A 14705-nucleotide genomic window follows, 5' to 3' on the forward strand; every position below is an offset into this window, starting at 1 on the left:
TTTGCATCATCATGGAGTGAAATTCATGTCTTGTCATTAAACAATGGTTCATTGTAAATATGGTTCATTTTTTCTTCTTTGCCAACCTGGGTTTCTCACCAGGAATCATTTACCAGCACTACTTGCTATTGAAATACAGTATCATTCTTATCTGTGCACAAGATGATGTACTTTGCCCATTTGGAGCTTTACATTTCTGTTAAAATCAATCAGAAGAGAAAATAAAAGCTTGGAACTTCTTTTTCTCTCTCACTAAAAGTTGCCTTGGATATTTTAGTAGCCATCATCTCAAGGTGAAACGTTTGGACTAGAAAAAGAGCTCATCGGTCTCTCGCTGGGGGAGATTTTTCTTTCATGACTTTAAAACCAATGAGATCAGGGCTGTTACAGCATTTTTGGGTCTGTTTTGATCATTCTTATCTGAATGTCTTGAAAGCTTCATTATGGTTGTCTTACAACACTGTTTTTGCTTTGATCATTATCGCTCCAATTAGAGGGCATTTGCACACTGGGCCCAGAAAAAGCCATTCTCCAGTTGGCAGTTGAGCTCCCTATTTACAGCAGTGGTAAGTTCAATTTGACAACACTTAACTTGGGTCATTAGCCTTTCGCCAGGTTGGCAAATTCAGGAATGCAGTGTAAGTAGGTAAAGTATTAACCGCTCATTAAAAAAAGTTGGGGGTGGTAAAACTAAATTTGATTATATAATACTTACCACGTATTACTGCCCATTTCCCTCCTTCCTCCCCTTGCTTCGAAGCTTATTCAGTTCAAGTCAAAGAATAACTATACACCACTCGCTCGATAATTTGCGAACCCACTTCGCAGAGTCATGCATGAATCCCATTTTTTTTTTAACCAGAAAATATCCTCCAAAAATTGATCCCTGTTTATTGAACTTGAAGAAATTCACGATCGAAATTTCTAACTGAAACATTGATATATCATTTTATGGTCGAAAATGGTAGAGATGACCTGGAAATTTTAATAAACATTTTGAAATTATCAGCTTTTCGTAAGGAGTCATACAATTGGCCTAGTGTAGGCAGTACATTAATATTTATATGACAATTAAATAATTTTTATTAAGTGAAATTTGTGATTTAATTTTATCTTTTAGTCCCCTCTTAAGTGTAATCATCATAAATGCAATGTATATTTAAATGTAAAATGTGTCAGCTATGTCCACAGGCGTTACTCTGAGAACCCAATTAAGTCCCAACTATGTTTTGATAACTGACTTGCGGAAGTGTTGGTTGTATTGTTGCACTGAATTAAAAGCTGTCCTCCTTTGTATTATCATGTCAGTTATGTCTTTTGAATCAAATAAAGGAGGTGGAATAAAAGAAAAGTTAAAGGGTATGCAAATTCATCTTAAAATCTAATGGGTGAGCTCATTTCAGTTGATCAATTGAACACTTATAAATGTTATTGTGTATGTAACATAAATTACATTAAATTAACCGACTTGTTCATAATTGTGATTAAAGATAGCAAGGGAACCAAGCGAAACAAATACTTCATAAAATAAAGAGCTTGGTTTCACAGATATGGATCATTGTGAGCAAGCGAGTTTCAGAGAATTCCTGAACTGGCAGTTAGAGATATCATCAAGAATGATAAGAAGTTTCACTATCACTTCCAGTGAAATCATGACATCAATATTGTACAAACTGAACAATACAACATTTGAATTTTGATGTAGACGATTGTCTCACCAAAAAAATGTTGCTAGTTTTTTAAAAGAAAGGAATCTTGTTTGGTGGTGTATCAACAGTTAGTCTAGTTCCCTGCTACTCAGGTTCCTGATTTGACAGTGTATTATCAAATACCACTCGAGGAACCAGACTAATCAACAAAACAAAAAGTGGTGACATAATACACCGATGTTTTCACATACATGTTGAAACCAGTTTGAATGTTCTTTCACATGTTGGACATTTTGAAAATAAATGTTATTTATACAGAATAACAAACAGCTTCATTAGAAAAAGAGCGTTATTAACACTTATTATCGACATGATTGTAAAAGAAGGATTTAGTCATTAAACAGCTCAGTTCCCTAGCCCCTACCCCCTGCGGTTTTCTCGAAGTATAGCTAAGAGGACTTTTTTTCCAGTTTTTGGAGGACCCTCGATAACTTGCGCCCTCACTTATAGTGCTGTTTATGTTTGTTGACTGTTGTGCGCAAGTTGTAGAGGGAGAGGTGTACTGTGATTGACAGAAGTTGACTAAGGTATCAGACTTGGATTATATTTTGTTTTTATTATTGACTGCCACACACACACACACACACACAAAGAAAACTAAATTTCACTTAGTTTCACACTTGTAAACATGGTCATAAATGCGCATAGGAATGTGAGAAAGTATTTAATAGGTCTTTCTAACTGAGATGCGTCTTTTGCCGAATCATGCAGAAATGACTAACTTGTAGAATAAAGTGTGTGATAAGTATAAAATGTGTGCTACATATAAAGTGCTTGCTACACATAAATTTATACTATGTTTGTGAATGTTTGCAGCAAGAAATAGTTTAGAAGTCACACGAATATTTCCACCATCTCCTACTTCCACACATCTGATCTTATTAGCCTCTATATTATTTATAGAAAATGTTTCTTTTTCTATTTGACATCTCTCCAGCTTGAGACCGATGTGCCATGCACGTTCCCATCCTACTCGTCCTACATAAAGCTGTCAGGGTATCAACCCGGTGGGCCTGTCCGTGTCCAGTTCGAGTTCCGTACGTATGATGAGGATGGCGTTTTGCTTTACCATCAAATGAATGATCCATCTCAAATCACGGTAAGTAACAAGCTATGTACCCTCACAGTTTGGGAAGACCTCATATGTTACATTTTATCTTGAAGTGATGTTACACAATGCTGACTAGCTGCTATTTTTAATTGGCTGAAAGTGGACTTGTTAATTAAATGCAAATTACTTTACACCTTGCTTGTCAGTCTGTGATGAAAAGTACTTTTGAACAATTCTGTTTATGAATCATTTTTCTTTATTGTTGATTGTTCATTATTTTTAAAATCCCATTTGAAAATGACTTTTGTCTATAAAAAAAAAAGTTGCTTTATTCTAGAAAGATGATCAAAAACAGGCTTTCATCATGTGGCTTATTGATAACTAATATTTAAAATGGACTGTTTTCTGTTCATTTAGGTTACACTGAACAAAGATGGCCAGATTTGGTATCGTGTTGTGTCAGTAACCGGCCAGGTTGTAGAGGACATTGTGAGAAACAGTAAGTGCATCTAAAATGACCTACACTTCATGTATGCATATCATGTTCACTTGACACAATTTGGAATAATGGCCTCTGGCTTTACTTTGGCCACATAATTGTGTCCACCGACTGTGTTGACTTGTGTTTACATTAGAGCTAAAGCAAGTGCTTGAATTCCCCAGTATGAGTTGGGTACAGCTTAAACTTTAATCGGAGCCTCGAGTGGTCTAAAGCGCTCACCGTTCTGGATCACTGCCATCTCACCTCTGTCTGCATGGGTTCGAGTCCAAGGTTCGGCTAGCATGGGTACATGGGAAAGCCTGCCAGTAGCTTCTCGTGGGTCAGTGGTTCTTCTCTGGGTTTTCCAGGGTTCTTCCTCCACCAGCTATACTGGCCGCCATGTATAGCCTATCTTTTGCTGAAAAATGGCATTAAACCCTAAAACAACTAGAACAACAACAAACTTTAATCCAAAATTGGAACTTGAGAAGTTTACTAAAATTGGAGACAACCCTGACTGATAATTTGGAAGATGTGTTCCTACAATTTTCTTTTTATTTAAGTTAAATTTGCCATACTGGAATTACTTGGGCTCATATTGTTTCTCGTATATCATTTATACACAAAATCTGTATGATGTACTCAGATATTAAGCAGGTGAGGATGCTTCCACATGACATACTTTTAAAATCGAATGATTTTGAAAATTATAATATGTGTGGTGTAATAAAAGATGTACCAATGTTGAGATCACATATTTTTCTTTTCATGACTACAAAACAGTATGCTTTATTTTCTGTTATTAAATACTGTCAACCCATTTTCCTCCAGTAAAGCTACCCACAACCACAATGCAATGTGCTGAATAGATTATTGTATTCCGACTAGTCGACCAGTAATGAAGAACAATAAGAAACCACAATTTTTCAAGCTGATGTGCAGTATCTAGTCCTTGTAATCTAAATACATGAGCAAACTTTGCATTTCATTTCCATGGAAAATGTAGCAATGTTTAATACCAAGATTTGCTAAAGTGCCTCGGAAGAGTGGATGGATGGATAGTATAGATGCCAACCATTACACTTTTGGCGGTAATCATTATGCTTTGTTTCACCTAATGACATCTTATGCTTGCCTATATATGGATTATGCTTTTTCAGTACATTAAACAAATAAAAATAAAGCAGTAAAAGGTGTTTCTCATTTGGATTATAATCTCTTTAATCTCACTTCTAAAATTTTTAGAATATTCTATGTAAAAAAAAGACTGCTACGTAAAGATAGCTTCAGAGTCCATGTGCTTCACTTCTTTTCTTTTTATAGCAACTGTGTTTGATAAATTAAAAAAAGGGGTTCGTCAATTTGAAACTTAGCCTCACAGATTAGTTACATTGATATTATGTTTAGATAGCAGACCAGTCGATACTTATACAAGAATGGTGCCAGATGTTAAGTTTAACAGGATTTATCGATGTTACTCATGGTTGTTATATGACAAAAATGTTTGAGCAGAGTGATCGTTTTAAGCTTCAAAACATGTCGGATCAGAAAAAAATCGCTGGCACCTTCCAGATTTGAAAAGAAGAATATGAGTGGTATAAGACAACCTTCAAATTTAGCACATCATCATACTCTTTGCAGAATTTGTGGAATTATATTCATACCATAAAAGTTAAACATGTAGAGTAGTTAAAATGAGTGTTGTATATAAATAATTTGACTATTTTTTCTGTTTGAATTTTGGTTCTAATCACATACATTTCACCCATTTGTAACAAAAATTTAAACAGCTGCTGTATCCAGTTTAGTAGCAAATATAAATGTACATTTATCATACAGTGTTCTGTAATTATTGCATGTAATATATAGATTACACTTTATTATCTACCACTCCGGTGGCCTAGAGGTTAGATGTCTGCCTCTGATGTGGGAGGTCGTGTGTTCGAACCCAGGCCAAGTCATACCAAAGACTTATAAAAATGGTACTAACAGCTGCCTCGCTAGGCACTCAGCATTAAAAGGTTAAGTGTTATGACTGGTCGGCCTGGTGTCAGGATAATGTGACTGGGTGGGACATCATGCTACATGTCTGCTGCATGATGCCCCAGTGCTAGATATAACTATAAACTACCACGCTGCAGACATCGTAGTGATATGACTGTTTTTTTTGTGTTTTTTTCAAGCTACATTAAAAATCCAAATCACACACACACTTTATTATGCTCAGTTTATGCTTTTTTGCCACTTAGCAATACTTATACCTTTCTCAGGGTTGGCATGTATAGCGATGAGTAGGTAGGCATGTTTTCAGACCTGGCTAGAGATAGTGTTGACAACAACTGCAATTTCATGTATTCAGGTCTGCCACTAAAAATACTTCAGTCTTAATTTAGTACCCATTAATGCCTTGGTTGACATTTTAATAAAAACAGGAATGCCCTTTCACAGTAGGAACAGGGATATGCACTGTTATTATGCCTCAACTGGCACAAGTATTGCCAACTTGCCACCGTGACTGTATGATGCTTTTTCATTTTTTCTGTATTGATATCCATCCCTTATAACTTGGAATGTTTAGAAAATTCACATCATTAGCAGGATGAAGAAAATTCGCAGGATTTTTCTGTTAGTAGAAAGGGTCATGACTGTTTGAACATGAAAAATGTTCGCACTTAGTTTTCATTTTTACATATTGACAAAACTAGTCACTGCTGTTACCTTTTAGCCAGCTAATTTAATTAAGTTTGATGTCAGAAATTAATTTGAATTCTCCAAGGGCGGTGGGGATGCTTTTGATTATGTCATAAAGTTACTGTAATCATGATAGTATCCATTACAGAATATAGTCCGCTGTCATCATTAGGGCATATGTTGCTTGACAGATAGGCACGTTTAACACCTTTTCACATCAGAATGGTCTATTTTCACAGGTACTTGCTTCTTTAAAAATAAAATTTCACCCAGTTGTGTAGGGATCTTGCTTCAAGAGTCATTCGTTTTTTTTTTCAGTTGACTATGAGAGTAAAAACCAGGCATTTACAGATGGACTGTGGCATACATTTTCGCTCTATGTGGACAACACAAAGGTCAATGTCACTGTTGATCGTAACTCCAAGGTTTCCTTGAGAACATTGCAAATCACAGCGGGTACAAGTTATTTCATAGGTAAGTGAGCTTCCTGCAATGGTAAATATTTAAAGGTTTCTAGCTTTACATGTGATCAGCCCAGATCAGAACTTTTATAATCCACTGTAGTTCATCCAGTACATGTGATCTGACCAGATTAGAGATAATCCACTGACTTTATCCATTTCATGTGATCTGACCAGATCAGAGATAATCCACTGTAGTCCATCCATTACACATGATTAGGCCAGATTGGTGCATTAATAATTCATCATGGTTCATCAGACCAGATGAGAGTATTTATAGTTGACCACTCCATCCATTACATTAGACCAGATTAAAGCATTTATAGTTGACCAATCCATCCATTACATGTATTAGACCAGATTAAAGCATTTATAGTTGACCACTCCATCCATTACATGTATTAGACCAGATTAAAGCATTTTTAGTTGACCACTCCATCCATTACATGTATTAGACCAGATTAAAGCATTTTTAGTTGACCACTCCATCCATTACATGTATTAGACCAGATTAAAGCATTTATAGTTGCTGTAATCTATCCATTGCATGTAATCAAGCCAAATAAGAGATAATTCCTCCATTATCCATCTTCTTTGCTCTCAATAGTGCTTGCAGAGGAAGAAAGTTTTGTCTGAATTTTGTAAGTTTGTAAAAATCTTGATTGCATTTGTTCATAAATTCTGATAGAAATACAGAAGCTTCCTTGTGATGGATCAAAGAATGGATAATCATACTCCAAAATATACTACATGCATTCTGTGGCAAATTCATTCAAAAGTAGCTCAGAAATTTGTCTTAATGCTTTCTTTTTGATGAAGGATGCCATTTATGTTTCAGATTTGGTTTAAACATTTGTGCTGTTTTGCCCACAAATTTTAATGTCTTTTAAGATACTGTATGATATTTGTGTGGCACTGTGGATATCTGTATTGACTGATATCATTTAATAATTGTTTTTGAAACTTTGTTTTTAAATCATTATGCTGAACATCAGATTGTAGGGTTCTGAAATAAGATTTCTAATGAATGAAGTGCATTTTAACTAGCTGTTGTAAATATTTGTTGTGTACTGTTATGTGACAGACTTTAGTTATTTATCAAGTATATGATTTATGGCAACAAAGATGTTCAGGTTTGTCATCTTGTCGATAGATTGCTTATCATCAGTCTAGTACCTGTCTTATTTCTAATTGTAAATGCCAGGTGGCTATGAGCTGGCTGGTGGATTTCGTGGCTGCATGAGGAATGTAGAGGTAGGGACTGTTCCTGTTGTCCTTACGTCACTGACTGATGATCAGAAGAATCTGGTGGAAGTTGGCACCTGTAAAATTAGGGACAGGTAGGGTAATAATTATGCTGTAGTACAGGTCAAGTTACTAAACCATAATATGGAGACATGTAGAGCTTGTGGAAATTTGTATTTCTGTTTTGAAGCATAATACTACAGTAAAAAGCATATTTATGTGTATATAATACAGACAGAACAGCAGGCATCAGCATACAACCAGATACTCAGGCAGATCAGATGAATACAGTCTGTTTCAGATGATGGAGTTGTGGCATGAAGTATTAGGTCACTATATGGCAAAGGGGGCCTGAAAATGACCCTATCCCCAAAAGCAGGGATCGTTACTTTCTTCTTCCTTTTCTTCATTCACAATCTTTTGGGACATAGCTCACTGTTACCAAGTATAGGAGAGTTATTGAACTGACCCTAGTGTCAGTGTATGTACAGGTGAAGCATATAAGTACAGCCTTACTGCATCTCAACCATTGCTAGGTCCTAGACAATAGTTTAGACGGGTTTCTCTGCACCTACTTCATTGCGGGAGGTGGCTAAATTTGTACATGTATGTTATTTGTACATTCTTGGTCAAGTTGTTGCTTTTGGAATTGTTATAATTGGAATCAAGGAAACTTGGTGAGGAGATGTGTCTTCATGGGTGCTACACCTTTGCTACAAATGAAAGTCATTGTAACCCATATTTGATTTTGGACTATTTCTGAAGCTCTGTTCATGCTTGAATCTTGGTGAGGGAATGCACCAAAAGAAGGTCACTGCATCCTACATTTCAAATTTTGCTGGCTTAGGTTAACATTTTGTTTGGCTCATGACCATATAGAGTTTATGCTTCCTGTATATATGCAGTTATACCTAGATTTCTGAAACCTTGAAGAGATGCATATTGGTGAGAGTACTATAATACCATCATCATGTAAGTAGGTCACTGTTAGCCATAATTCATGCTCCACCGACGTTACATACTAGAATTGTCAAACTTAATGAATGTATGTATCTTGCATTGGTACTGTACCCTCAGAACCATAAAAGATTAATATAAATGTTTTTGCTCTATGGTCACACACTAAATAACAAACAAGTTCTGTAAAATTTAACAGACAATTTAACTGTAACTTGCTCTGTTATAACATGAATTCAGATGTAACATTATCATCACATGGCTCCCAAAATTTCATGTGTATTTTTTTCTTTTATAAATTACAAAAAAATATCTTATATCCCAAAATTTTACATGTGAATTTTTTTCTTCATCAAAGTACATAAAATATAATTTTAGGGAAGAGATCATATATGATTTCTTAGACAAGAATGTGTTGTGTCACTTGAAATTTCATATGCATGTATTTTTCTCGTATGTGAAAAAAAATTCTTAAACATGTGAAAAAATAAGGTGTAAAAAGTTTATTCAGGGATTGTGCTGGGCTTCACAATGTCACATTGTTTTGTTCTTTATGCCTTATTGGTGACAATGTAACATTTTATGATTTTTTTTTTGTTTATTTGTGAAAACTTGTGTATACAATCTTGGGCTTGGAGTGGATTAATTCAAATGCACCATGAAAGTAAGTTGCAGATTTGGATATAAAATGCACTGGAGTCTATCTATTGTTGCATAAACAAATCTTTGGTTCATATTGACAAATCATCTTAACAATGCATCATTATATTATAATCTGCTTATGCAGACATCTGGCCCGAGTACTGTATAGTCATGCTAAGGAACTAACTACAATGGACCAGCCTTTGAAAGCAGGAACAGAAATTACTACAATTGACCAAATGAAGTCTTATTATTTTTTTTATAAATGTACCCAGAGCAAACTAGTTTTGCTGAAACTTCAAAGAAAACTGATTACCTTTGAAGCATTGCTCGCGGTATATACATATTAAATGGAAAACAGATTCAGTCTCAGTCTTGTACAGTTATTTTTTGTTGCTGCCACAACAACAAATGGGTGTTTGTTCCTCCAGAGTTTGTTTTTTGTGTTTTGTCAATGGATGTGAATGATGCATGGATTTTATAACGTGATCTGTACTCGAATTCATGGGTTTTTCACATGCAGTACTTAATGCATAACATTATAGACTGTACTACACATATGTAAGGTGTCGATATACAAGTGTATTTCAGATTAATTATGTCTTCATTTAATCAAAAGCACATATATTTGCACCCACTTTTACTCCCCTCCCTGGCCATCTTTGTATCAGCTAACTAACTTGGTTGCTTTTAACAGATATCAGTCTGTAATATGGTCAGGTTATATGGAGCCCAACTACTGTGCTATAGTGGGGTTATGCTGTATCATGAAATGAGTCCAAATTAATCCCGAAAAAGTTCTTTTAAATTCCAAAAGAATGAAATGTTCCATACAAATTTCAAATCCAATAAATATACAGACCTGCCAACAGTTCTGATGTGTTAAAATGGTGTTGTCGTGAACTCCTTTGAATAATTTAAAGTAGTAATGTTCCAAAATAATTGTATAGTCCGGTGAGCACTTTCTGTTTGCACAGAATAATCCAACAAATGTCTTTCTTCGCAAATAACATCCAAATACAACATGAATTATGTCTGCAGACTTAATGTTACAATAAGAAAAAGAAAACCGCCCAATCCCATCTACTTGTAAGCAGGCAAAAAAGGCTGCATGCACATACACACAAATCCTGTTTTAGATAATCATTACAATAAATAGCCATGAATACAAAAATTAAAATTTGCCAAATCATGTACCAGGAAATTGCCATTTTTATATTCTTTATTGGTGAAAAAATATAACATCTGGCGATTTTTTTCTTGACATTATTGACTGTTTAAACTCCTGTATACAACCTTGGGTTTGGAGTGAAGAAATTCAGAGATATCATGAAAGAAGCTACAAATTTGATCTAAAATGCACTGGAATTTATCTGTTGTTAGATTAACAAATTATTCCTTCATATTGACCAACCATCTTAATGGTGCTTCATTATTTCGTAATCCACCTATTCTGACGTCTGGTCTGAGTACTTTATACTTTGTATACTTTAAGATCTCTGCATTTGTTAAATTTTTTTAACTTTTCTGGTTGCAGAGATCAATCGGTTGAGGCACTGAGTATCTCTTAATGAATCTTTTGGACAAAATAGTGTCAGATTATCCGCCATTGCTAGTAATTAATGTATTTATTTTGACTGACCTCTGTATGTGAATGGTAAGTAATATTCCTCTTTTTTTCACACCTGTGTATTATTCATCATCTGTTGGACTTTTTTAAAAATAATTCTGACGCATGTGTGGGGATCGACTTGTTGATCTATCTATGCTACCAGGACCAGATACAGTCGACCAACTTTTGAAGGCAGTAAAAGTAACTGCTACAATCGACCAAACAACGGTTTATTCCTTTTGTTTTTAAAATGTACCCAGAAAAAAATTGTGCTGAAACTTCAAAGAAAACTGCTCACCTTTGAAGCACCAATCATTCTGTATCAATATTGCACAAATAAAAAACAAATTCAGTCTCATTCAGTGTTCTATAATTATTTCATGTTGCCACCACAATAAGAAACAGACATCTGTTTGGTCCTCCTAAGCTGTCCATTAACGGTAACTTCATCAAGGAAAGCCAAATACAATCTTCAATAAAAGCAAATAACCTTTCATCAAAAAGACTTACAAAAATGGTACTAACAGCTGCCTCGCTTGGCGCTCAGCATTAAGAGGTTAGTGTTAGGACTGGTCGGCCCAGTGTCAGGATAATGTGACTGGGTGGGACATCATGCTACATGTCTGCGGCATGATGCCCCAGTGCTAGACATCACTATAAACTACCACATTGCAGACATCTTAGCGATATGACTGAAAAATTGTTAAAGCTACGTTAAAAATCCAAATCACATCACATCACATCACACCTTTCATCAAAGGAAGTAAGCACCAAACTTTAAAAAATCAATGGAATTATGCCATGAATGTTTCATTTTTGCATGGAAAAAATGTTTAAGATTTCTACCAATGGCAGCATAAAACGCAAATTAAATTTCCAATCTTTTGAAGACATATATATGGCCATCAAGTTAATTGATGCAGTATATTGCAAAGATGTTTGTCAAACTTTGTTCAAGTTTTCATTTCCCTATCAATAGTCTTACACCCTGGATAGCCTCTGCAATATAATGCTGTCTTCAGCTGACAAAAATCTAGGCCAGTTTAAGTACTTAAACATGTATCATGTAAACAGCTGTAGCAATTGTAGTGAACTGTTGTGACAATTTGATATCGATCAAAATGAGGACTTCCATTCTTTTAAATAAATATGTTATTTGTTTTCTAACGGAATGTGAGTTACGCAAGAAGTTTATAATGTGATCTATACTCAGATTCATGGATTTATTATATATAAGTACAGTATTTAACAGGTTATGGATCGTGCTATTTAAATGTAAATTGTCAATATACAAGTGTTTTTCTGACTATTTTGTCTTCATTTCATCAAAAGCACACATTTTTATGCCCGCTTTTATACCCCACCCACCCACCTTATTTTAGGTATATGCATCATTTTCTTCAGCAAACTAACTTCGTTGGTTGTAACGGTTTGGTCTATAACACATTTGGGTTCTGTGGACCCCAACTACCATGTTATAGCAATTCACACTGTACAATTATCCATAGCCTATAATGAAATAAAAAACCTACCAGACAATGCAAATTAATTATACATAACAACTTGGAGTTATTAAACTTGGTGAGGAGATGAATCTTGAGAACTCTTATTGCAAATGATGTTCTGCAACAGAAGTCCAAGTCTTAAGAATAAAATAGTCTGTAGGTTAGCAATCATTTAATAGTTAGACAGGGATTGTGTTCTTTTTAATTCTGGACCTCCAGAGCTAATTGGTAGATGGAATAATGGGCTTGGAGACTGGGGACTATGATTCCAAGGAAAGGAAAGCAATACAATAGATCCAGTAGGTATTACATAATTTAAATTGTTACCCCCCCCCCCACATTGTACCAAATCTGCCTTGAATTTTTGTTTCATTCTTATTTCAAATGCTTTTTTAATTCATTTTATGTGCATTCCATTTGAATATTATTCATTCAGGTTTGCATCTGACCTATCTTTACATCATTTTTCATGTATGGTCTCAGAAATGCATTATTACTTGCAATTATTGCTTCCTTTGATTTCATCTGTATCCCCCACCCAAATTGATTGAGCACGTGAAGATTACACAAATTTGCTGTGAGCCTTAGAAAACCTGTGATCTTCGTACTAGCTGATACTGACCACACTGTTGTTCAAGTCCACGAGATATTTTCTCACCCGAAGCTGCTAATGTTTCACCATATTTAACAAATCCCTTGATCATTATTGTGGGACATAGGTAAATCCCTTGATCATTATTGTGGGACATAGGTAAATCCCTTGATCAGTATTGTGGGACATAGGTAAATCCCTTGATCATTATTGTGGGACATAGGTAAATAAAATGTCATCTTTACCAAGATGCACTACTGTAAAACTAAGTGCTTGCAAAGTGACATCTTGTATTTGAGCAATCAAATGCTGTCATTTATTATATAGTGATTAAAAGCACAGAGTGTAAAGGTGGTCTGTTCAGAGATACTGTTATGTAATCACCCCTGATGAATATTCCCCCATCCCCTCATTTGTAAATACCAGCATGGGAATTGCCTCTGTGTGTAAAATCCTTGGAGAAAACACGTAATTAACAGTTGTATGAGTACAACCACCAGCTTGTAAGGAGTGAAAATTTGTCAGTGTTAGGAGTCAGATCCTGGATTATTGTACATCATTTTTTCAGCATTTTCATTGGCGCATGATTTTCTTCAAAATCCATTTACTTGTCTGCATTCATTCTGCATTTCATTCATGTTCATTGTGCATACGATTTGCAGTTGTTTATTCATTTTGTGTTCTGTTTTCGTTTGTTTTTGTTTCATTGGTATAATAAGCAGTTTCAGAATCAGCTTTAGGCTCTTCAGCTCATTCAATATGCTGGCTGAGAATCTAGTCCTACACTTTATCCAGATGTGTATGATTATCAGTAATCTAGTCATACACTTTATCCAGATGTGTATGATTATCAGTAATCTAGTCCTTCACTTTATCCAGATGTGTATGATTATCAGTAATCTAGTCCTACACTCTATCCAGATGTGTATGATTATCAGTAATCTAGTCGTACACTCTATCCAGATGTGTATGATTATCAGTAATCTAGTCGTACACTCTATCCAGATGTGCATGATAATCAGTAATCTAGTCCTACACTCTATCCAGATGTGTATGATTATCAGTAATCTAGTCCTACACTCTATCCAGATGTGTATGATTATCAGTAATCTTGTCCTACACTCTATCCAGATGTGTATGATTATCAGTAATCTAGTCCTACACTCTATCCAGATGTGCATGATAATCAGTAATCTAGTCCTACACTCTATCCAGATGTGTATGATTATCAGTAATCTAGTCCTACACTATCCAGATGTGTATGATTATCAGTTATGTCAATGCATGTGAATCTTAAGTTGTTGATGAACGGTTGACAAATAAAATAAAGCCATGGGATTTATAGTCAGTGTGAATAATATACATGATGGTCTTAATAGAGACAAAAATATGTATAGTGAATTATAACCTTGCATGAGCTAATTCATACAAATACTGTTGGGCAATGTGGGTAGGTGGTCAGCTAATCAGAAGAATGGTGATGCTAGAAATAGCCACAAGTGTCACAGTATGGACGAGAGGTTAAAATTATGGATTAGAATTTGGGGAAAAAATAAGAGCCATCTCTAAACAGATTTGTAATTTTAGCGCTGACAAATGTGATTCCCAATCAGTATGTCAATTTGCAGTTTTTCTAAATATGGTCATAAAATATCCCAGTGAAGGATTGCTGGCTTAATGCCAGGATTAGGCTGTGTGTACAGTATGTGGCAGCAGGTCTTAGTCTGCATTTTTCACAGTTGAATATGTGTTACACAGC

The 14705-nt window shown here is 35.1% G+C and overlaps 1 protein-coding gene across 1 annotated transcript in view; it reads left to right on the forward strand.

Annotated features, from left to right (window-relative positions):
• Positions 1–14705, forward strand: part of LOC149791943 (neurexin-4-like) — a 68810-nt gene that overhangs the window by 31681 nt on the left and 22424 nt on the right. The window contains exons 8-11 of the mRNA XM_089969500.1: positions 2647–2808; positions 3178–3259; positions 6251–6406; positions 7598–7733. Coding sequence (XP_089825626.1) covers positions 2647–2808; positions 3178–3259; positions 6251–6406; positions 7598–7733 — 536 coding nt within the window. The remainder of the gene's footprint in view (positions 1–2646; positions 2809–3177; positions 3260–6250; positions 6407–7597; positions 7734–14705) is intronic.

Source organism: Sinohyriopsis cumingii, chromosome 9, assembly GCF_028554795.1.
Source record: "Sinohyriopsis cumingii isolate HCF-2022 chromosome 9, ASM2855479v2, whole genome shotgun sequence".
Lineage (NCBI taxonomy): Eukaryota > Metazoa > Mollusca > Bivalvia > Unionida > Unionidae > Sinohyriopsis > Sinohyriopsis cumingii.